The sequence below is a fragment of the Chiloscyllium plagiosum genome, unplaced genomic scaffold, assembly GCF_037043375.1.
Source record: "Chiloscyllium plagiosum isolate Xiang-an unplaced genomic scaffold, Cpla_swu_hap1 HiC_scaffold_6, whole genome shotgun sequence".
In the NCBI taxonomy this organism is placed as follows: Eukaryota; Metazoa; Chordata; class Chondrichthyes; order Orectolobiformes; family Hemiscylliidae; genus Chiloscyllium; species Chiloscyllium plagiosum.
The window spans coordinates 107,392,387-107,418,266 of record NW_028270144.1 but is presented as its reverse complement, the minus strand read 5'-3'; the positions used below and the strand labels follow the sequence as shown (position 1 = coordinate 107,418,266).

The window sequence follows — 25,880 nt, the reverse complement described above, 5'->3', positions numbered from 1 at the left end:
GAAAACGAGGTGGAAATGAGTGGGTTAAGTGAATGGGCAGAAATACACTGCTTTATGTCAGTTAACCAATTCTCAATCCTAAACAGTATATTATCCCCAAGCCTTCGGAAAACCCATATTCTCCACATCCACTGGTTCTTTTTTTTTTATCTATCCTATGACATACCCAAAAAGCTTTCAACAGATTTGTCCAGCACAATTTCTCTTTCAAAAATCCACATTGAACCTGCACAACCATATAATTATTTTCTAAATGTCAAGTTAGCATTTTTTTTTACAACACATTCTAACAGTTCTCTGACTATTGATGTTAAACTAACAGGTCGACAGTTCTCAGTTTTCTCTTTCCCTACATCCTTAAAGACTGGAGTAATATTTACTACTTACAGTCTGCTGGAGCCTATCTAGAATCAACAGAATTTTGAAAGATAGTCACCAATGCATCCACTATCCCTGAAGCAGCATTCTTCAGGATACAGCTAATATGGTCCAGCAGATTTATCAATCTGTGCTCTAATTAATTTTTCTACTATTATCTCTTTGTTAATAATAATTTCTTTCAGTCCCTCATTTTCATATGTCCCTTGGTTCCATAGCATTTTTGGGTTTTTTCTTAATTCATTCAGAGGATGAGGGCATCTTTGGCTAAGCTGGTATTGATCCTTACACACTGACGAAAAAAGACACCAATTTGACAAGGACAACACATCCATCATAGGACAGGCTAAACAGAGACATGCATGGGAATTCTTAGAGGCCTGGCATTCAAATAGAAACTCAGTCAATAAACACATCGATTTGGACCAAAGTTACCAATCTCTGAGAGAAAGAGCCGGAAATGATATATCACTCACTTTAACAGACCAGGATACAAACAGAAAGAACACTAGCACTTCACCGGAGGCTCACTGATGATGTTACCTAGCATGGTGACGAAATATCAGAGAACAAACCTACCAGCTCAGTGAGCAAACTTATAACCTGAGCTACAAACCTTCTCTAAAATCACAAAACAGTATTGATTGTCCATCTCTGATTGCCTAGAGGGCAGCGAAGAAGCAACCACATTGCTCAAGTCTGGAGTCACATGTAGAAGAGACAAGAAAAGGACAGCAGTTTCCTCCCGTAAAGGGCATTAGTGAAACAGACAGGTATTTACAACAATCGAAAATGACTCATGGTCATCATTACACTCCTAATTCTGATGTTGTTCTTCAATTCAAATTCCACCATCTGCCTTGGTGAGATTTGAACCTGGGTTCCCAGAACTTTATCTGGGTCTCTGGATTAACAATCTAGTGATAATACCACTAAGCCATTGCCTTCCCAATTTTTCATACCTTCTATCCAAGTGATCAATGTTTCAGTAGGAGAGCACTGTGGGTTAAGCGACCATAACTCCATAAGATTTCATGTAGCCAGGGACAAGAGTGGCCCTCAGGTAAGGGTGCTTAATTTGTTAAGGGCCAATTACATCTAAATTAGATGGGAACTGGGGAATGTGGATTGGAAGCAGTTATTTGAGGTCAAATCTACAATTAAGTTTTGGATGTCCTAAATTGCATTAAGGTAGATAATTCCCCAGGGCTAGATGGGATCTATTCCATCTTACTGCGAGAGGCAAGGGAAAAAATAGCTGGGGCATTAGCAGATATCTTTGACCACAGGTGAGGTTCCAGAGGGCTGGAGATCAGCCAATGTTATTCCCTTATTTAAGAAAGGAAGCAGGGATAATTCATGAAATCAGAACGCCAGTGAGTATGACATCTGTGGTGGGGAAACTCTTGGAGAAGAAACTGAAGGACAAGATATATGCACATTTGGAAGAAAATGGACTAGGTACTGACAGGTAGCATGGTTTTGTACTGGTAAGGTCATATCTCACCAATCTTCGGGGTGGGCTGGCAAAATGGATACAAAACTAGCTTGGTGGTAGAAGACACAGAGTAGCAGTGGAAGGGTGTTTTTCAGCACGGAGACCGGTAACTAATGGTGCTCCACAGAGATCAGTCTTAGGTCCTCTGTTGTTTGTAGCAAATATAAATAATCAGGAGGAAAAATGTGGGTGGTCTGATTAGTAAATTTACAAATGACAAAGATTGGTGGAGTTGCCAATAGTGGCAAAGACTGTGAAAGGAAACAACATGATGTGGATAGACTGGCAACTTAGGCACAGAAATGGCAGATGGAATTTAATCCAGACAAACGTGAGGTGATGAATTTTGGAGGATCACATTTAGACATGAATTATACAGTAAATGGCAGAACTCTTAGTAACATTAACATATAGTCAGATCTGGGCATGCAGGTCCCCAATCACCATAGGTTGCCATGGTGATTAAGGTATACATGGCCTGCTTGCCTTCATCGGCGAGGGCATGGAGCGTAAGAGTTGGCAAACCATGCTACAGCTATATAAAACCCTTGCTAGGCCACATTGGGGTATTGTGCGCAGTTTTGGTCACCACACTACCAGAAGGATGTGAAAGCTTTACAGAGTGTGTAGAGAAGGTTAATCAATCAGCATGTTGCCTGGTCTCGAGGGCATTGGCTATGAGGAAGGGTAAAAAGACTAGGATTGTTTTCACTGGAAAGACTGAGAGGAGACCTGATAGAGGTCTACAAAATTATGAGAGGCACAGATGGAGTGTATAGACAGAGGCTTTTCCCCAGGGTTAAAGTTTCAATTACAAGGGGGCATAGGTTCAAGGTGGGGGGGGGGGGGGTGGAATTTAAGGGAGATGTGAGAGGGAAGTTTTTCACACAGAGAATAGGAGGAGCCTGGAATACACTGCCAGAATAGGTGGTGGAAGCAGGCATGTTTGGCGATATTTAAGAGGCATCTTGATGGTTACATGAATAGGGAGGGAATAAAGGGATATGGACTGAATAAGAGCAGAAGGTTTGTTTTTTTCATTAAGTTAGGGCATAATGATTGACACAGGCTTGGAGGGCTGAAGGGCCTGTTCCTGTGCTATACGTCTCATTTGTTCTTTTGTTTTCTTCCATGAAAGCAAATAAAGTAATTGTTTCATTTTTTTCACCATTCCTCTCTTTTTCATTGTAAATGCTCCTGTCTCCAACTGTAATGGACCATCACTGTCATTGCTAATCTTAGCATCCTTACAATGTAGAAAGAGGCCATTCAGCCTATCAAGTCTGCACTAATCCACCAAAGATTTATTCCTGTTCCCTTTCCACCTAGACCCAAACCACCCATCACAACATGGGGTTTTTAACCACAGTTAATCCATCAAACCTGCACATTATGGGCAATTTTTAGTGTTGCCAAACCTGCACATCTATGGACTTTGGGAGGAATGCTACGTAGACCCAGGGAGAAACTCCACATAGTCTTCCAAGGTTGGAATCGAACCGGGTTCCCCTGGTGTTGAGAGACATCAGTACTAACCACTACGCCACCGCACTGCCCACATCTTTTCCTTTTAAAATACAAAAGTAAACTTTTAGAATCAGCTTTTATGTTGCTCGCTAGCTTTTATGTCGTATTCTCTTTTTCCTTTATCAGTTTCTCTGTCATCTCTTGCTGGATTCTAAATTGCTCCCAATCCTCAAACTTACCTATTCTTTCCGGCATGCTTGTAAGCTCCTTTGTTTGATGTATTACAATCTTTAACTTCTCTTGTTAGCAATGGCTGAATCTCCTTTCCTGTTGGGTTTTAGCATTTTAGAAGGGTACGTAATTGTTATGGACCATAAAATACGTTAAACACTAGACATTAGCTGTCTATTGTCAAATTCTTTCTTGTATTTTTCCAATCCACCATAACCAATGTGCCCCTTAAATATTTCCAATTTCTCAGATTGAAATGAATTATATCATTTTCAAACTAAAAAGAAAACTGTGACACATTATGATCTCTGTTCCCCAAAGATTTCTATACAGCATAAGTTATTAATTAGCCCTTTCTCATTACATACTATTATAGTTAAAATAGCTTGCTTCCTAGCCGATTCCTCAATCTAGTGCTTTAGAAATCCATTTCATACACAGACTAGGTATTTACTTTCCAAAGCATTAGCACTGATTAAGTTTGTCCAATCTACATATATCTCATCTATTATTACATTACCCGTGTTACATGATTGTGTATAACATTACCCTTGCAGTTTGGTGACCTGTAAATAACTCCCACCAATTTTTTTCCCCTTTGCTGTTGTTTAGCTCCACCCAAACTGATTCTTTTTCTTGACCCTTTACTCCAAGATCCTTTTTCACCAATTGATGACTTCATCCTTATTAGCAAGGCTATCCTTTTAACCCCCACCCAATCCTTTCCATCCTAAATAACTAGTATCGCTAAATAATCAGCAGCCAGTCCGGGTCTCTATTTAACTATGTCCAAATAACGGTAACTAAATCATATCCATTTACCTTGTCTGATCCTTAAAATCATATACCTCGTTAATTCTACATGCGTTCAAACAGAGTGCCTTTAAATTTGTTTTTTATTCTATTATTCTGCATTCTGGTTGTATTTGATGTCTGCCTTCCTTTCATCTATCTTCTAACTTTGTTCACAAATGTTCTACTTTTTGTCACCAGTTCTGCTTCCCTCTGAACTGAACTCCCTCGCAGGCTCTCATCCCCTGCCAATCTTGATTAACCACTCCCCAACCGCACTACCAAATCCTTTCTGACAATAATTGATGGTTCTGTTCCCTCACAAACTATTCCACTATTCATAAAGTAGTAGTTAGCTTCCTTAAAAAAAAACTTACTTGACATTCAACCAATCCCCAATTGCCCTTCCCTTTTCAAGAACCTCCTCCCAGTACCATATCTACCACTCAGAACCCTGAACTTCACAAAATGCCTTCACCCTTTTCAACACCACAACAGTCCTAACCAAATGACATGAATGACTTCTCGGACGATGAGTTATAACTTTGTTCCTATTCTTTGCAGTACCTATTACAGTTGATGACTCTATCCTTCCTCAATCTTTGTTGTCCAATTCCATGGAACTGCCCTTGCATGATTTAATTCACACCCATTTGAAGATGGCCCCAGCAATCGCTGTTTTGCTCTCCTTCAAATAATATCCGAAAATCTATCTTCGGCATTGTCTTCTTTATCTACACATTGTTCTGCAGCATCAGCAGCAGCAGCATACAGTCAGTATTCATGTGTATGCAAATAGTATGCTAACTCTATACAATCTCCCAAAGATCCAATCTGTTACAATGTTCTCCAGTTCAGTATCTGCGAGAACAGAGCCTTAAACCTTGGTGCCCACAAGTGAAATTCTTTCCATTCTGTTCAACCCTAGCCTAACTCCAAACTCTACTTCCAAATGTAAGACCACTTACTTCTACTTATTCAAAAACTCCATCTTCAAGCTGTCTGTTGTGTAGATCCTACTGAGTGTCTTTTTCACTTGATCTTTTTTTTGCAGACATTCTGATCAACATTCACTTAATTATCCTTGCTTAGGTAAAATGGTCCCTATGTCTCCAGCATTGCCCATTTGAAATTCTGATATTTGCCCAATTATGGTCACCCTATCACCACCCACACACCTCCAGCATATTTATAAACAGATCCCACCATTAGCAGCACAGCATTCAGTGCTTTCAGTGCCACTCTTTTGAGCTCCCTAGCTGAACCTCTTTATTCTCTTAAAGACTCTCACACATCACTTAACTAGGCTGATCTGGTCGAATAAACTTTCTTCTTGCTTCTACTTAGAAATATGTTTGTGAGATAAGGACACTTTTGCAATCTGATAACAATCTGCAATAATAGTTATGAATACATATAATGATATGCTGCTTAAATACTATAGTGTACAATCAAAATGTCATGTTGAGGTCATGTGACCCAGCCCATAACCAAGGCATTTTCCAATGAATTATAGAACAGCTAAGGCATAGATGGAAAATACAAATTAAAACCTATTTAAATACTAAAACTTCAAAGGAATTTTCTCCAATTCGCCATATGATTTTCACTAGCTAAAAACCAAATTTAAAGATATTTGCTAAATTTAAGTGAAAAGAATAAGCATGTTTTTCTTGAGTAGTGCCATCAACTAGTTACAAAATATCATTAAGTATCTACAACTTAATGATATAACTTATAAACAAACCATTTGGTCTAACAGGCAAGTGTTTATGCTCCACACAAATCTCCTCACACCCTTCATCTAACAACAGCGAGTCTAGAGACCTTTATCCCCTGGTATTAATCTACCTTCCCCTCAACTCAAGAACTACTCATTTCAATCATCCCCTTTCACAGTGAATTCCACTTTTTTCACCATCCTCTTTTATATTAACTGCACCCCAACCTGGTGTCATCCTGAAATTGTACCTTTGATTCCTAAATGCAAATCTTTTATGCGAACAGTGAACAATTGTTCTAGCAACGATCCATGTAAAACACCGCTTTCTACCATTTACCAATCTGTGCTTTTAAAAGATTTTGTAAAAGTGGGACAACATAATCACAAAAAGAACTGAACATCCAAGCTAATCACCAAGTTGACTTAGGGTATTACCACACAGTATACTTACTTTGTGTTGCGAACATCCAGCTGATAAATGTTACCATCCTGTGTTCCTGCAAGGATATATGTACTTGAAAGGAATGTACAACAGTTGAAAGCATCGGATCCCTCAAACATAAATATCTGAAAATTCACAATACAGAAATATGTCAGATATATCTGTTGTTTTTAGACTGAATGTGTTAGGGCTTTGAGGTATTTGATGGCATTTCTAGATTTAAAAAGATATCAAGAGACACTATGATTGCACTCCACATTCCTCAAAACAAAGCTAATTTCAACCTCAAAGCAATGCCTCTGCATACAGATTTTTTTTTTGTTTTATCAGTCCTTCTTTCCTTTTGCAAAAAGTAATGTCATCATTTTTAATTCCTGTCACATTCCCTGACAAAAAGAACTGCTTAGAGACAAATACAAGATTGCAGCTCAAGCTGCCAAACATATTTAATTTCCCTCAGGAGAACTCATGACACAACCCACCAGATTAAACGATATTAAATCACAACATAAATTGGCATTCAGCATTCATATCTAACTACATGCATTATAGTGGTCTTGATATGATCTTAAATATTGACGTAAACACTAAAATATTTTAAGGCATACATTCCTACAAGTTTCTTTTATTGGAAATCAATATGCGAAGCATGAATGTATCAAAACAGTTTCAGTACAGAATAATGGAGGAAAGGAGCCTTCATTCTTGCACTGAATGTTTTGTTTGTATAGTACTTTGGTATTTGCATTAAGAGTTATATTTATTTGAACTATTTTTTTGTTCCCTATCTCACTGAAATATTTGTGCTATTTTCATAACGTGTTTTACTTTTATGTGAACTACTATCATTATATTGATTTCTGCTCAGTCCAAGAACCATAAAACAATGCAGCAATACCACTTGTTCTGGCTCTTATAAAGGGCTAAGTTGACCCACCTGCCTGCCCTTTTACGCAGTAGCCCTGCAAATGTGTCCCTTAAAAGCATTTATCAACTCCCTTTTGAAAATGATTAATGGATCATTTTCCAGCTCCCTTTCAGGCATTGCATTCCTGATCAAAACCTTGGTTTAAAAAAACTCTTCATCTCAGTTCTATTAATTCTACCAACCTGTGTATTCTGGGTATGGACCTTTCTTATGGAAACAGTTGCTTTTTATTTGCTATATCAAAATATTACATAATTTTGAAAGCTTCTATCTAGTATTGGGCAATGAAAAAGGATGAATTAATAATCGTGCTGTAAAGGAACCTTTGGGAATACTGATCATAAGATGATAGAACATTGAACAAATCACTTCCAAATGTAATAATCATAAATTATGATCTTAAATCTATACAAAAGAAATTGAAGATATGAGGGACAAATTGACTGTAGTGAATTAGGTTGTCAGAGTTCGAATTAAATATCTCTTTAAGGCTCAAAAATGTTTTCTAATCAACATGTTCAGAGATGTTATTACACATCCTCCGCCATTGCTGCCACCTACAAATGGACCCCACCACCAGAGATATATTTTCCTTCCCAGCCCTATCCACTTTCCAAGAAGCCCATTCCCTCCCCGACTCTCTTGTCAGGTCCATGTCCCCCACCAATCCACCCTCCCCTCCCGGCACCTTCCCCTGCCAGTGCAGGAATTGCAAAATCTGTGGCCACACTCCCCTCTCACCTCCGTCCAAGGACCCAAAGGAGCCTTCCACATCCATCAGAGTTTTACTGGCACTTCCACATGTCATTTACTGTATCCGTTGCTCCCCATGCAGTCATCTTTACAATGGGGAGACAGGACGCCTACTTGCAGAGCGCTTCAGAGAACATCTCCGGGACACTCACACCAACCAACCCCACTGACCCATGGCTGAATACTTCAACTGCCCCCCTACTCCGACAAAGACATGCAGGTCCTGGGCCTCCTCTATTGGCACACACTAACCACCTGACGCCTGGAGGAAGAATGCCTCATCTTCCGCTTTGGGACCCTCCAACCACACTGCATTAACATAGATTTCACCAGTTTCTTAATTTCCCCTCCCCCCACCTTATCATTCCATACACATAGCACTCTGTGTGAAAAGGTTGCCTTTTAGGTCTCTTTTATATCTTTACCCTCTCACCCTAAACCTATGCCCTCTAGTTCTGGACTCCCCCATCTCAGGGAAAAGACACTGTCTATTTATCCTATTCATGCCCCTCTTGATTTTATAAACCTATTTAAGGTCACCCCTCAGCCTCCGATGCTCCTGGGGTAAACAGCCCCAGCCTATCCAACCTCTCCCTATAGCTCAAATCCTCCAACTCTGGCAACATCCTTGTAAATCTTTTCTGAACCCTTTCAAGTTTCACAACATCCTGCACGCAATATTCCAAAAGTGGCCTAACCAATATCCTGTACAGCCACAACATGACCTCCCATCTCCTGTACTCAATACTCTGACCAATAAAGGAAAGCAGACCAAATGCCTTCTGCACTACCCTATCTACTGTGACTCCGCTTTCAAGGAGCTATGAACCTGCACCCAAAGGTCTCTTTGTTCAGCAGGACCTTACCATTAAGCGTATAAGTCCTGCTAAGATTTGCTTTCCCAAAATGCAGCAACTCGCATTTATCTGAATTAAACTGCATTGGCCACTCCTCATCCCATTGGCCCATCTGATCAAGATCCTGTTGTAATCGGAGGTAACTTTCTTCACTGTCCAGCACATCTCCATTTTTGGTGTCATCTGCAAACTTACTAACTATACCTGTCATGCTCACATCCAAATCATTTATATAAATAACAAAAAGAAGTGGAACCAGCACCGATCCTTGTGGCACACGACAGGTCACAGGCCTCTAGTCTGAAAAACAACCCTCCACCACTACCCTCTGTCTTCTACCTTTGAGACAGGTCTGTATCCAAATGGCTAATTCTCCCTGTATTCCACGAGATCTAACCTTGCTAACCAGTCTCCCATGGGGAACCTTGTCGTACGCCTTACTGAAGTCCATATAGATCACATCTACCGCTCTGCTCTCATCAATCCTCTTTGCTACTTCTTCAAAACAACACAATCGATTGTGACACATGATTTCCCATGCACAAAGCCATGTTGACTATCTCTAATCAGTCCTTGCCTTTCCAAATACATGTACATCCTGTCGCTCAGGATTCCCTCCAACGACTTGCCCACTACCAAAGTCAGGCTCACCGGTCGATAGTTCCTGGTATGCCCTTACCACCTTTCTGAAATAGTGGCATCATGTCAGCCAACCTTCAGTCTTCTGGCACCTCACCTGTGACTATTGATGATACAAATATCTCAGCAAGGGGCCTAGCAATCACTTCCCTAGCTTCCCACATACTTCTAGGGTACACCTGATCAGGTCTTGGGGACTTATCTACTTTTGTGTGTTTCAAGACATCCATCATTTCCTTCTCAGTAATATGGACATTTTTCAAGATATTGTTTGCTGAATTAATAACATACAGATTTTGCAGTGGCAAAATAAAAATGTTCAGAAATGCACAATAGCATCTCAAGAGGAAAAAAGAGCCAAGTTCTTCAGGGGCGCTTGTGATGCAGTGCACTGACACTACCTCTGGGAAAGGTGGCCAGGGTCCAAGTCTCAACTGCTCTCGAGTAGTGTACATCTCTAAGCAGAAAGATTTGAAAATGTTTAAAACACAATAAAGGGGGGTATCATAGTACAGTGGTGGTGTCCCTACCTCTAAGCCAGGAAATCAGCCCACATTTGACTGGGTGTGACATCAAGAAGCCTTAGCAAAATTCAAGTCAATGAGAATCAGAGGTAAAGTACTTGGACTAAGATTGTGGTTGTTGGAGATCAGTCAACTCAGCTCCAGGACATCTCCAGGTCCTCACCCCATCAATGACTTCCCTCCATCATAATGCCAGAAGTAGGGATGGTCACCGATGACTGCTCATTCATGACAATATCCAGGCTTGGGCTAAAAAGTGGCAAGTAACATCTATGCTATACAAATGCCAGACAATGACCATCTTCAATAAGAGACAATCTGATTGCCCCATGACATTCAATGGTGCTACCCCCACTGAATTTCCCAATATCCCCATTTTCAGCATTATCATTCAACAGAATCTTAACTGGACTAACCATACTTTAGCTGTCTAAGTAACATGATCCAGTGACAATTTGATTTTTAAAAAAATGTATGAGGAGAAAGGACTAGTGTCCATAACTGAGCCAGGACACCCAAGTTCAAATCCCACCTGCTCAAAAGGTGTGTTATAACATAGTATGAAGTTGAAGATATGTACTGCACCTTAAAGAGACAGAATGCTGTTCTGGACTAAGAGATTACAACAGTTGTGTATATGACGAGATGGCAGTTCCAGAGTGGACTGGAAAATTGAAAATGTCTAACATTTGGCTGTGAAATAGATACCTGAATTTTGGTTGCTGTTTGGACGACAATTCGAGCTTAACTAGTTTAAATTATGCACCAGGATACTAAAATCCAATTGAGTTTGAACTTATTGTTTTACCAACATTGAAACAATGAGACGATCCGATATTGGGGATATAAGAATACGGACATTTTGAAAATTGGTCAGAGTGCAACTGCCATAGAAAGAAAAATTACCCATCTTTAACATCTTTCCCTCAAAGAAATTAGAAAACACTGAGGTACCTTTTCTGGTGAAACATACCCAAATAAAAAGACAAACAATGACACAGGGAGATTTGCAGCCAGAAGAGTGAAGACACAGAACTCGACAGAGACTGTGTGGTTTTGAAATTAAGTTGATGTAATTTTAATAACTGTCTTATTGGAACAGCATATTGTTATAGAGTTGGAGGCAGATAGTAAGCAGTCGAGAAAAAGGGGGGGCTTAGATTTATGAATAGTTTTTGTTTAATGTTCACTTTTAGAATTAGAAAATAAACTGACGTTATTTCTTTAAATAGTAGGATTTCAGAGTTTTCTGTCACTAATATTTCAACAGATTATGAGGCCAGCTTTTCTGGGTGTTTGGTTTATTTAATAGAGGGGTTCATCTCCATGTCGTAACACATATCTGAACAGGTTGATTTAACTATATCCAGATATGACTATTTGAAAAGAGCGGAGTTCCAGGGCTCTTGTGATGCAATGGTACTGCCCCTACATCAGGGTATAAAAGCCCAGGTTCAAGTCCTACCCGCTCCAGACATATCCAACTAGGTTGATTGCAAATAATATGGGCTTTTGCAATTAATTTATAATATGGTAATAATTAGACTTTCGGAAAGCTTTTAATATGGTTCCACACGAGAGATCAGTAAACAAAATTAGAGCAAATGGAACTGTGGAAAAATATACTGGCACGGATTAAGAATTAATTAACAGATAGAAAACAGAACATTGGAACAAATGGGTCATTTTCAGATTTGCAAGCTTAATGTGGAATACCACATGGATCAGTGTTTGGGCTTCAGCTTGTCAGAATCGTCATACTAATGACTTGGATACAGGGATTACAAGTTATATTTCCAAGTTGCAGGTGTACAACTTATTGGGAGAAGGAGTTGTGAGCAGAAGGCAAAGACACTTCAAGGGGATTTGGAGAGGCTAAGTGAATGGGCAAAAAGCTTCCAGATGGAATACAATTCTTTCCACACTCGTAGGAAAAACAGAAATAACAATATTTCTTAAATGGCAAGGGACTTGAAAGCATTGAATTTCAAAAAGGACCTGGGTTCCCTGGTCCATCAGTTGCTGAAGTTTACCATTCAGGTACAGCAAGCAATTAAGATGACAAATAGTAGGGAGCCTTTATTATAAGAGGATTTGAGCATAGAAATAAAGATTTCTTACTGCAATTATACAGAGCCATTTTTTGAGACCATACTTGAAGAAATGTCTGAAGTTTTGATCTCCTTGCCCATGGAGACATATGCTTGTCATAGAGGGAGTGAAACAAAGGTACACCAAACTATTTCCAGCATTGGACAGATAGTCCCATGAAGAAAGATTAAGAAGACTAGGTCTTTATTCTTGAAGTTTAAAGGAATAAAACAGGCACAGAAAATTCACGGTGGACGCAGGAAGGATGTTTCCTTAGCTGGGTATCTAGAATCAGGGAACAGAATCTTAGAATATATTTAGAACTGAGACCAGTTGTTGCGTATGTTCAAGATTGACATTGATAGATTTCTACAAATTAAAAATGTTAAGGGATACGGGAATAGCGCAGGAAAATGGTGTTGACATACATCATCTCACCAAATGGTGGAGCAGGCTCAAAAGGATTGAATGGCCAACTCCCATTAACTACCTCTGCTCGAAGGACACAATTCGCCAGCTCTTCCAATCCCTTCTCGTAACTGAAGTTTTGAATTCTCATACCAACTCACTGTCAACTTTGTACTGCTCTAAAGCTTTGACTTCTTTCCGAAAGTGCATTGCAGAAACTGACTACAATAGTCCAGTTGTGACCTAACCAGCGATTCACGAAGTAAACTTCCTTGCCTTTGTATTCTTTGCTTCTGTTTATAAAGTCTCATTAGGCTGCTTCAGTGTGCCACTAGTTCCAATCATAATGCTAGTAACCAGAGTTCAAGCTTTTAATTCTATAATTGTACCTTATTACTTGGCGATATTTATGGCGTTCTTGGTTTGATTCCAATTGAATGTTTGATTTGGAAATACATGTGGAAACCCATGACTTCTAAATAAAAATAAATTATCTCATCCATAATTTAAAAGCTGAAACATTTTATTAATCAAATATTAATCCTTCAAGCAACATCTCTCAAATAGATCATCTGGTCATTAACTCATTGCAGTACCTTGCTATTTGCAAATTGACAGCCACATTCCCCACATTACAACAGTAACTACCATTTAATGGCTGTAACTACTTTAATTTGGGCCGAAGTCTCAAAACCTGTATTTTATATTCAAGTTTTTCCCACGTTATTACAGTATGTACAATCTGAATCAATATATCAGGTTAGCATAAAAGGCTCAATCTTACAAACAATAAAAAGCACTTACTGGTTGCCTACTGAGAAGTCCGATGCTCTGCAGTTTTCTGTCTTCACGGGCTAAAAGTAACAATTTTCCCTCTGTCCCTATTTCACGCTCACCTGGTAAGCAGAGTTTGATTTTAAAATATGACAATTTGAAAAGAATAATATTTCAAACATGAATTAAATTTGGATGCCCACATTAATTTGAAGACCTCAACATTTTTGTGAGCTATCATTCACTATTAGCAAATATCATGCCATTAAACATAATATATAATGAATATTTCTTTGTATAATTTCTATGTCATTTTTTCTTCACAATGGTACATACAAGTAAAAGCACATGCATCACAGCATAAGGATATAAGAAACAGAAACAGAATAACCTACTCCACCATTTGCAGAAGAACATAAGTCTTATGGCTCAGAAATTGGCCATCTGGCCCATCATGTAAAAGAGCACTGGCTCTTTAATTATGATTTAGTGCCATTCTCCTGCTTTTCCTCCATACCCTAACATATTGTTTCTATTCAAATCACTTCTGGGCAGTGCATTCCAAATCCAAACCATAAAGTTTTTTCTCACATTTGCTACTTTCGCAAATCACTAAGCCTGTGCGCTCTCACTTCTCGATTCTTTCATGGGTGAGAATAGTTTCTTTCTACCAATTCTATCCAGACCTCTCATGATTTTGAAACCTTCTGTTCAATCTCCTCTTAGTTTTCTTGTTGCTAAGGAAAGCAATTCCAACCTCTCCAATCTCTTCTCATCACTGAAGTTTTTCATCCTTGGAACCATTCTTTTAAGTTCCCATCCTTCCTACACTCTGGTAAAGATGGTTAGCTCAATTGGTTGGTTGGCCAGTTTGCAATGCAGAATGACACCAATAACATGGGTTCAATTCTTGCATCTGCTGATGTTACCATGAAGAGTTCTCCTTCTCAACCTTTCCACGCCTGAGGCGTGGTGACCCTCATGTTTAAACACCTCTAATGAGAGCAGCCCTGTGGTCTGGTAGATCTATGGTGACTTTACTTTTGTAGTCTGGTGCACAGAACTGCACACAATACTCCAGATGAGATCTCAGAAGTGTCCTGTACAAATCCAGCATAATCTCCTTGCTCTACAACAGGTAATATGGAAGGCAAATAGAATATTAACATGTATTGTGAAAGAAATAGAGTATAAGAGGCCTTAGTGAGATCACACCTGAAGTACTGTGCACAATTTTGGTTCTCTTACTCGAGGAGGGACGCAGTTACATTTGAGGCAGTTCAGAAGAAATTTGCTAGATTGTTCCAGAGGTAAGGGGGCATGTCTTATGAAGAGAGATTGCATAGTTTAGGCCTATACACTCTGGAGAATGAGGGGAAATCTAATTAAGATATAGAAGAAGCTTAGGAGGATTGACAAAGTAGATAAGAGAAAGGATGTTCCCTCAGGTCAGCGATCTAGAATAAGTAGTCATAGCCTTAGGATAAAGGGTAGCTGATTTAAAACAAATGAGAAATTACTTCTCTCAAACAGTCATGAATCTGTGGATTTCACTACTCCAGAGTGTGGTGGATGCTGAAAAATTGAGTACATTTAAAGAGGAGTTAGACAGAGTTTTAATTAATAGTTGATTAAAGGGTTTGAAGACCAGGCATGAAAGTGGAACTGAAGCCAAGATGAGATCAACCATAATCTTATCAAATGGTGAAGCAGGCTTGAGGAGCTGAATTGCCTACTCCTAGTTCTTATGTTCTTGTACTCTACATACACGAGGTACTCTTGTACTTTATTAATAATGCCCAGAATACTGCGTGTTTAATTAACTGTTCTCTCCACCTGCCATCTTCAATGATCTATGTACATATATACCTAGGGCCCTCTGCTGTGCATCCTCGTAAGAATTGTCTCTCGCATATCTTATATTTCTGTTTACGTTCTTTCTACTAAAATGCATCACCTCAAATCTCACTGAACTTCATCGACCACCCAGGTGCACATTCTACCAACTTCTCTGTGCGTTTAAGTTGTACACGGTCTTCCTCAGCACTTGCATGTTCTGTATCGTCTGTAAACTTTGAAATTTTCCCCTGCATATCAAGATCTAGATCTACACATCATTCAGTACAATTATGGCTGATCTTAAGCCTCAACACAGCTTTCCTGTCTGGTTCCCATATCCCTCCATTCTTTGGGGTACAATGCTCTATTGATCTCAGTCTTGATGCTCAATTATCATCATTGGTAGTCCCGCACAGTCGATGATGACTCACTTCCACCTTCAGTGAGAGTTCATAGGTTGCTGTACAGTCTGATGCCGCTTCTGCAGACTCTGCTACACCTGGGGCAGAAAGTGATCCTGGGAAGGGGTGGATAGTGCACTGGTGTGGCAGCGTGTTCCTTAGGCTGTTTTTGCCTGGCTTCCTTGAGCAGCAAGTCTCAAGGTCCTGGATACTCCTCCTCCACTTTGCACGGTCTTGGGCCGGTGATTCCCAGGTGTTGGTGGAAATGCGAGTGAGGCCTTGAGGGTATCCCTGAAGCGCTTCCTCTGTCCACTTGGCGCTCGCCTGCTGTTTCAGAGCTGGCAGTAGAGCATCTGCTCGTGTTGGTCTTGCAGACGTGCCCAGCCGATCAAGGGTGGTCAGTGCCTCAGTGTAGGGATGTTGGTCTTGTAGAGGACGCTGGCATTGGTGTGTTTTTCTTCTCAGTGGATTTGCAGGATCTTGCTCAGGCAAAGTTGATGGTAGTGCTCCAGTGCCTTGAGGTGTCTGCTGTAGACAGTCCACATCTCAGAGCCACATTAGAGGAGGGGTACCATCACAGCTGTGTATACCATAAACTTGGTGTCAGATCGGATGTTGTTGTCCTTGAACATGCTTTTCCTTAGAGGACCAAAGGCTGTGCTAGCACAATGGAGACAGTGCTGGATCTCTTAAGCAATAACTACTTTGGTTGACCGGACACTCGAGGTATTGGAAGTAGCCAATGTTCTCGAAGGCCTCCCCATTGACCTTGATAATTGGGGGTTCACTCTACAATGCCAGGCCAAGTTGGTGGAGGACCTTCATCTTGCAGACGCTTAGGTTGAGACCCATGCTCTCATTTGCTTCTGTAAGGATATTGACAATAAAGTGGAGATTGTCCGCTGAATTTACACACATGCAAGCATCATCTGCATACTGCAGTTTGATGACACGAGTTGGTGTGACTTTGTTTTTGGCTTGAAGGCAGCAGAGGTTGAATAATTTCTCGCTGGTTCTATAGGTTAGCTCCAATCCAATGGGAAGCTTGTCGGCAGTGAGGTAAAGCATTGCAGTGAGTTAGATCGAGAAAAGTGTTGCAGCAATGATGCAACTCTGCTTGACACCAGTCCAAATGGGGAATGGGTTGGTGGTGGAAGCATTTGTCATTACCAACACTTTCCATATCATGGAGCAGGTGGAGGATGGTGACAAACTTCGTGCTGTAGCCAAAGCAGAAAAGGACACACATAATGTTTCCTGGTTGACAGTGTTGATGACCTTTTTAAAGTTGAAGGCAGCCATGTACAGGGGTAGATTCTTTACTCTGCATTTCTCCTGCCGGTGTCACACAGTGAAAATCATGTTGATTGTGCCCCTCCGTGGCCAGAGGCCACACTGTGATTCCAGGAGGAGTTTATCAGTCTCAAGGAGGAGACAGTTGGAGAGGACCTTGGCAATGACCTTTCCAACAGAGACTGCAGGGAGGTTCCCCTAGAGTTACCACAGTCAGACCCGTTCCCTTTTTTTGAAAATGTTCATGAATGTGGCATTTCGAAGCTCTCCCAGAATGCTATTCTCCTTCCAGATAAGGCAGACAAGGGTGTGTAACTGCAGCAGGAAATCTTTGCCTCCCCACATCAATGCCTCAAAGGGGATACTGTCTGCTCTAGCATCCTCAATGTTCTTAAGCTGGTGGACGGCTTTCTTTACTTCGTCCAGGATGGAGTATTGCTGAGCTCATGGCACATAACGTGCTGTGGGATCCGTTCAAGGATGCTCGGATTGATGATAGGATCCCAGTTAAGAAGCCACAATATCATTTTCCAGTCTGATTCTCATATCCCTCCATTCCTTGAGATACCAAAACTCTATGATAGACATCCATAACTCTCTTAAGTCGAACACACTAAATATTCACAATGTGTTAAGTGTAGAAACTTCCCAACTTAATCTGAAATTATAAATAAATGGGGCTGCACAGTGACTCAGCAGTTAGCACTGCTACCTTGCAGCGCCAGAGACGGGGGTTCAATTCCATCCACGGGTGACTGTCTGTGTGGACTCTGCACATTCTCCGTGTCTTTGCGGGTTTTCTCAGGGTGCTCCAGTTTCCTCCCACAGCCCAAAGATGTGCAGGTTAGGTGGATTGGCCATGGTAAATTTCCCACAGTGTCCAGGCATATGCCAGTTAGGTGCATTAGCAATGGGTAATGCAGGGCTACAGGGATAAGGTAGGTGGGTGGGTCTGGGTGGGATGCTCTTCAGAGGGTCAGTGTGGACATGGGCCAAATACTCTGCTTCCACACTGTAGGGATTCTATGTTTCTAATTCTGAATCTGTGCCCATAAGTTATAGATTCCTCAGTCAGGAAAAGAACCTTTCAGTGTTTACCCAGTCAAGCCCATTCAGAAAATTATATGTTTCGATTAAATCACCTCTCATTCATCTAATACATGGAGCATCATTTGTTAGAAACATCTGCCAGAAATGTCCCTAATTAAATCTGGAACCTAAGATTTGGGTTGTAAATTTTATTTGGATCTGAATTTTGGATTTTTGAGCTGCTGTCGACAAACCCTGTGTTTATTTGAAAGATGCATCATGAGAGTTTTCAACATGCCACTGTGGAACTGCAAACATGCCAACCTACAAATCTCAGTAAAGCTCATGACTTTTTAAACAGCTGACACAGCTGCTAAAAAAAACTTAACAAATCAAAAACTCAAACAACTGCAAAACAGCCCCGAATGAAGGCCTCCATCAAGGCCATTGCTTCAAGGTGAAGAATAAATTAAGTTCATTTTTATTACATTGGATTTCAGGATTTTTTATTAGTATTTGGGGATTACATTCTGCAACGTAGTTTTTTTTTTGTAACGTGAACAACACAGCTCTATTTATGTGGTACAAAAACCAATTGCTCTAATTGTTATAGACAATAGATGCAGGAGTAGGCCATTCTGCCCTTCAAGCCTGCACCACCATTCAAAATAATCATGGCTGATCATCCTTAATCAGTATCCTGTTCCTGCCTTATCTCCATAACCCTTGATTCCACTATCCTTGAGAGCTCTATCCAACTCTTTCTTAAATGAATCCAGAGACTGGGCCTCCACTGCCCTCTGGGACAGAGTATTTCATACAGCCACCACTCTCTGGGTGAAGAGGTTTCTCCTCATCTCTGTCCTAAATGGCCTACCCCTTATTTTTAAGCTGTGTCCTCTGGTTCCGCACTCACCAATCAGCAGAAACATGTTTCCTGCCTTCAGAGTGTCCAATCCTTTAATAATCTTATATGTCTCAATCAGGTCCCCTCTCAGTCTTCTAAACTCAAGGGTATACAAGCCCAGACGCTTCAGTCTTTCAGTGTCAGGTAGTCCCGCCATTCCAGGAATTGACCTCGTGAACCTACGCTGCACTCCCTCAATAGCCAGAATGTCTTTCCTCAAATTTGGAGACCAGAACTGCACACAGTACTCCAGGTGTGGTCTCACCAGGGCCCTGTACAGCTGCAGAAGAACCTCTTTGCTTCTATACTCAATCCTGCTTGTTATGAAGGCAAGCATGCTATTAGCCTTCTTCACTATCTCCTGTACCTGCATGCTTACCTTCATTGACTGGTGTACAAGAACACCCAGATCTCTCTGTACTGCCCCTTTACCTAAATTGATTCCTTTCTATCATTAATATTAATCATAACTATTAACACCCCAAATGTATGATGAGGAAAGTCTCCAAGTTCATCAACCTCTAGATTTAGGAGTTGCATGAGTGTGGGAAACTATGTAAATAAGAGGTTTCGCAGTTTAAAATTGATTTTTGGTAGGGATGTTTTATTGCAAGGAACTACTTTTAAAAATTAAACACAAAAGGTGCAGGGCCCATCTTAACCTGGCTGGAGGATCGATTTTGAGAGAGAACTGGAAACAAGAAACTGCTATCCCATCCCAACTGTGAGCCTATTTAATAACACAATCCAATGGCAAATGATCTTCTTCCTCAAGAGACAGCACCGAGACCACAGGATTCATTTACTATCCCAGGGGTATCCACTGCACATACATACCAATTCCATCACCTTAGAAACTGATAAAAAAGATTTTTGCTTGATGCAATATGCAAGATCATAGGAAATAGGCGCAGTATTAGCCCATTTAACCCATTGTATCAGCTTCATTATTCAATAAGATCATGGCAGATCTAATTGTGGTCTTGAAACGACTTTCCTCATATCCCTGGGCTTTTTTGACAATCAAAAATCTGGATCATTCAGCCACGAATGTGTCCAATGACCCAACTCCATTTTTCTCTGTGGAAGATACCTCTAAAGACTAAAAATCCTTTGGGAGAAGAATACTCATACAGCACGGAAGTAGCACCTTTGTTCCTTCTTGTTCATGCTGACCAAGTTTCCCAAAGTAAAACTAGTCCCACTTGTCTTTTAAATGTTGTAACGATAACTTCATCTACCACTTCCTCGAGCAGTTCATTACACATATGAACCACCTTCTGTATGAAAAAGTTGCCCATCAGGTCACTTTTTCCTCATACATTAAAAACATGCCCCCAGTTTGATTTCCCCAACCCTAATGAAAAGATCTTTTCTATTTTTCTGCCTTAAACGGAAGACCCACTTACCTTCAAAGCATGCCTTCTAGTTTTAGATATCCCCATCCCTTTCCCAGATAGGAAACATCAGCATTGATTCTGCCAAACTCTCTCAGAATCTTATATAATACAATAAGAAAATCATTAATTCTTCTGAACTCCAATGAGTATATGCCCAACCTGTGTACCATTCATTCCACAAACCATGGTGAATTGCATCAAATTCACATTTCGGATTTTCCCCAACGTTAACAGCTTTGCTTATGCAAGTGCAGCTATAGCACTGAATCTACAAGGCATACATTAGGGGTGGGATGGAATATTTTCCATGTGCCTGAATGAGTGCATTTCCAACATCACTCAAAAAACCCAGTACCATACAAGACAAAGCAGACTACTAGATCAGCATTGTCAACATTCACTCCTTTAAAAGCTGATGCATAATGGCAGCAATGTGCATGGTCTACAGATGCACTACAGTAACTTGCCAAAGCTCTTTCATAAACATATGCCAACCTGCGCCTCTAATACTGAGAAGAACAATGACAGATGATGTATGGAAACTGTTGCTACGTCAAATCCTGGATGTCATTCCCAAATAGGACTGTGGATTTAGCTAATCCTCACATAGACTACAGTGGTGGAAGGAGATAGCTCACCACAATCTTCTCAAGGAAATTCAGGAATAGGTAATAAAATGCTGCCTATCCAGCGATGCTCACATCTCATGAAATAGCAAGAAAAAATTAACAAATTTTTCTAAAAATTACAAACTGTACCAAAAAACAGGACTTGCAACTTAGATACTGATAATCCACGAGTAGGTACAATAAAAGGTGACAGATCAAATTAGCAACTCATTTGTTATTGTCTCAACAGAGAATCTATAATTCTATTCAATGAGATCCTGGAAGAGCAGCAACATTTTGAAAGCAAGTTTTGACAACAACTTGCGCTTATGTTGTACCCTTGAAGCAGAAGAATATCACAGTGGTCTTTCAGAGGAATAATCATAAATAAATGAATGGCAGAAAGATATTATGAGGTAAGAGAAAAATGCTTGAGCAAATAGCTGAGCTTCACAGATAGCCTTGAAAGAAAATAATGGTGTTGGAGAAGCAGAGGAATGCAAAAATGGAATTCCAATGGGTAGTGACTAGACAGCTGAAAGCCTGGTTGTCAACTGCTAGCGTAAATTTTAACTGAAACATTATTAAATTTTCCCAGATATGCTTTAACAGAATTCTTCAGACAGATCAGGGAACGTGTAGAAAGAGAATTAATGTCTAGAGTCTGATCTTCGTCTGAACTGAAAGGGACTGGTAAACATTGGTTTTTATGTTGTAGACAGTGGGAATAGTCGGTGTGGGTGTCCAGAGCCTAAGGCAGAGGTCGCTAACAGTGGCAAAGGTGAAGGAGCAATTGAGATGTCAAATGCCTGTTAATGATGCAGTGAAAGGGAGACATTGCCCACACTACTCAGACCAAAGTCAATAATATATGGCCATATGGGCAAATGTAAGAAAACTGGAGAAGGCAAACCAGGGCAGGACCTATACAGTTAATGGCAGGGCCCTGGGGAGTGTTACTGAACAGTGACCTAGGGGTGCAGGTGCAGAGTTCCTTGAAAATGGAGTCACAGGAGGACTGGATGGTGAAGGAGGCATTTGACATGCTTGCCTTCATTAGTCAGTGTACTGAATATAGGAGTTAGGACATAATGTTGCACCTGTACAGGACATTTATGTGGCCACTTTTAGAATACTGCGTACAATTCTGGTCACCCTACGATTTTGTTAAACAGGTGATGTTACTGGGACTGGAAGGTTTGAACTACAGATAGATGCTGAATAGATTGGATCTTTTTCCCTTCGACCGTCAGAGGCTAAGGGGTTAAGTTATGGAGGTTTATAAAATCTTGAGGGGCATGAATAGAGTGAATAGCCAAGGTCTTTTCCCCCAAGGCAAGGGAGTCCAAAACTAAGGGGCATATCTTTAAGGTGAGAGGGGAAAGATATAAAAAGCACCTTAGGGGTAACTTTTTCACACAGAGAGTGGAGCATACATGGAATAAGCTGCCAGAGGAAGCAGTGGAGGTGGGTACAATTACAATATTTAAAAGACAGCTGGATAGGTTTTTGAATAGAAATGGTTTAGAGGTATATGGGCTAAATGCTGGAAAATGGGACTAGATTGAATTGGGATGTCATGTGAGTGCAGACGAGTTGGACCGAAGAGTCTGTTTTCATTCTGTATGACCCTATGACTACATATTCGGGAAGCAGTGATTAGTGGTAATGTCACTGGACTCGTGATCTGGAGACCCAGGCTAATGTTAAAGGGGCATGTGTTCAAACCTCACAATGGCAGATGGTGAAATTTGAATTCAATAAAATCTAGAATTAAAAGCTAGTTTAATGGCCATAAAGTAGCCATTGCTGTTTGTCGTAAAATACTTATTTGATTCACTAACACCTTTTCAGAAAGGAAATCTGCTGTTCTTAACTGGCCAGGTTTACATGTGACCCACAATTTTACGATCGTCTCTTAACTGTCATTATAGCCATCAGTTCAAGGGATACAAACTGACAACTTTGGATGGAAAAATCAGTTTACCATATAGAATCTGTGCTGTGGTGTACATTAAATTGGGTTCAGTTCAGGACAACAGTGATATTTGGATGGTAAGCACAATCAGCAACAGTAGAAAAGTCCCCCCTAACCTAGATCCACCCACGGGACCTATCATGATCCGCACCGAGATTGTATAACACCACAAAATGGGAATGAAGTTCATCTTCCTGGTCCGTATGCTTCAACATTTGAAAGGTGCTGGTCAATCTGTTTCAACGGTCTACTTACTTGGTGAATGTTCAGGAGAACCCAAATTCACTGTGTTTTCAGCAACACCAAGTGAACAGCCATTAATGGGAGACCCACAATCTGCCAACACTGCAAGGCAAGTGGACTTCCCACAATCCCACAATCTTGCTGTTCCATCCCTGGAGCTTGAGATGATATTTCGTCCACGTTCTATGATTGCTGTATCAAGAATACCTAAAAAGTTAAAAAGGAAATCCAACTTTAAGTAAACGTCATCTTTTAAAATCACTATAATCTGTAAACACAAAGATATTTTCAATATTGAGTGAGAAACTATGTGCTATGATTCTAGACCAGAACCACCAAACATGTGTTATGATCTGGGTAGGGACCAGTAATATTTTTTGAAGTAGATCATGTGTGACATAATGGGTATTAAGAGATAAAAGCCATAATATTCCACGGTTACTACAGAAAGTTTGAAAAGTAATACAATGTAGGGGATGCAGTGACATAGTGGTAATGTCACTGGGCTAGTATTCCAGAACTCTAGGCTAATGTTCTGGAAGAGGTTCACTAAGATTGCGGATGGATAATAAATTCAAAGTTTGTGCGAAGATTTGTAGCGCGGGTGCTCGTTGTTGTGGTTCTGTTCGCCGAGCTGGAAGTTCTTGTTGCAAACGTTTCGTCCCCTGGCTAGGCGACATCATCAGTGCTTGGGAGCCTCCTGCGAAGCGCTTCTTTGATGTTTCCTCCGGTGTTTATAGTGGTCTGTCCCTGCCGCTTCCGGTTGTCAGTTTCAGCTGTCCGCTGTAGTGGTTGGTATTTTGGGTCCAGGTCGATGTGTTTGTTGATGGAGTTTGTGGATGAATGCCATGCCTCTAGGAATTCCCTGGCTGTTCTCTGTCTGGCTTGCCCTATGATAGCATTGTTGTCTCAATCGTATTCATGTTGCTTGTTGTCTGCGTGTGTGGCTACTAAGGATAGCTGGTCGTGTCGTTTCGTGGCTAGTTGATGTTCATGTATGCGGATTGTTAGCTGTCTTCCTGTTTGTCCTATATAGTGTTTAGTGCAGTCCTTGCATGGTATTTTGTACACTACATTCGTCTTGCTCATGTTGGGTATTGGGTCCTTCGTTCTGGTGAGTTGTTGTCTGAGCGTGGCTGTTGGTTTGTGTGCCGTTATGAGTCCTAGGGGCCGCAGTAGTCTGGCAGTCAGTTCCGAGATGCTCCTGATGTATGGTAGTGTGGCTAGTCCTTTTGGTTGTGGTATGTCCTCGTTCCGTGGTCTTTCTCTTAGGCATCTGCTGATGAAGTTGCGCGGGTATCCGTTTTTGTTGAATACCTTGTATAGGTGTTCCTCTTCTTCTTTTTGCAGTCCTGGTGTACTGCAGTGTGTTGTGGCCCTTTTGAATAGTGTCCTGATGCAGCTTCGTTTGTGTGTGTTGGGGTGGTTACTTTCATAGTTTAGGACTTGGTCTGTGTGTGTGGCTTTCCTGGTATACTCACGAGAGAAGAAGAAAAGGATAGCCAACTCCCATTCCTAGACGTGATGGTACAGAGAACATCAGATGGAGAATTCACTACAAGAGTATACCAGGAAAGCCACACACACAGACCAAGTCCTAAACTATGAAAGTAACCACCCCAACACACACAAACGAAGCTGCATCAGGACACTATTCAAAAGGGCCACAACACACTGCAGTACACCAGGACTGCAAAAAGAAGAAGAGGAACACCTATACAAGGTATTCAACAAAAACGGATACCCGCGCAACTTCATCAGCAGATGCCTAAGAGAAAGACCACGGAACGAGGACATACCACAACCAAAAGGACTAGCCACACTACCATACATCAGGAGCATCTCGGAACTGACTGCCAGACTACTGCGACCCCTAGGACTCATAACGGCACACAAACCAACAGCCACGCTCAGACAACAACTCACCAGAACGAAGGACCCAATACCCAACATGAGCAAGACGAATGTAGTGTACAAAATACCATGCAAGGACTGCACTAAACACTATATAGGACAAACAGGAAGACAGCTAACAATCCGCATACATGAACATCAACTAGCCACGAAACGACACGACCAGCTATCCTTAGTAGCCACACACGCAGACAACAAGCAACATGAATTCGATTGAGACAACACTGCTATCATAGGGCAAGCCAGACAGAGAACAGCCAGGGAATTCCTAGAGGCATGGCATTCATCCACAAACTCCATCCACACCGACCTGGACCCAAAATACCAACCACTACAGCGGACAGCTGAAACTGACAACCGGAAGCGGCAGGGACAGACCACTATAAACACCGGAGGAAACATCAAAGAAGCGCGTCGCAGGAGGCTCCCAAGCACTGATGATGTCGCCTAGCCAGGGAACGAAACGTTTGCAACAACAACTTCCAGCTCGGCGAACAGAACCACAACAATGGATAATAAATGCCTAGGCATTTGATGTCAACATTCTACAAACTACTGAATAAAAACATATTAATTACATGGATAATAGACAAACTGCAATCATACACCCCTTAGAACAGATCAAGCGAAAATGCAACGAAGATTGGTGGAGTTGTGGATAGTGTGGAGGGATATTGGAAGTTGCAATGGAACATTAACAGGGATGCAGAACTGGGCTGACAAGTGGCAGATGGAGTTCAACCTGGAAAAGTGTGAAGTCATT

At 40.9% G+C, this 25,880-nt stretch overlaps 1 protein-coding gene across 1 annotated transcript in view; it reads right to left on the bottom strand.

The window, feature by feature from the left end:
* LOC122550853 (proteasomal ATPase-associated factor 1-like) overlaps nucleotides 1-25,880 on the bottom strand; it is a 47,228-nt gene that overhangs the window by 5,098 nt on the left and 16,250 nt on the right. Inside the window, exons 7-9 of the mRNA XM_043692196.2 lie at nucleotides 23,216-23,410; nucleotides 13,536-13,627; nucleotides 6,541-6,656 (exon numbers count right to left, since the gene is read on the bottom strand). Of these exons, the coding sequence (XP_043548131.2) occupies nucleotides 6,541-6,656; nucleotides 13,536-13,627; nucleotides 23,216-23,410 (403 nt within the window). The remainder of the gene's footprint in view (nucleotides 1-6,540; nucleotides 6,657-13,535; nucleotides 13,628-23,215; nucleotides 23,411-25,880) is intronic.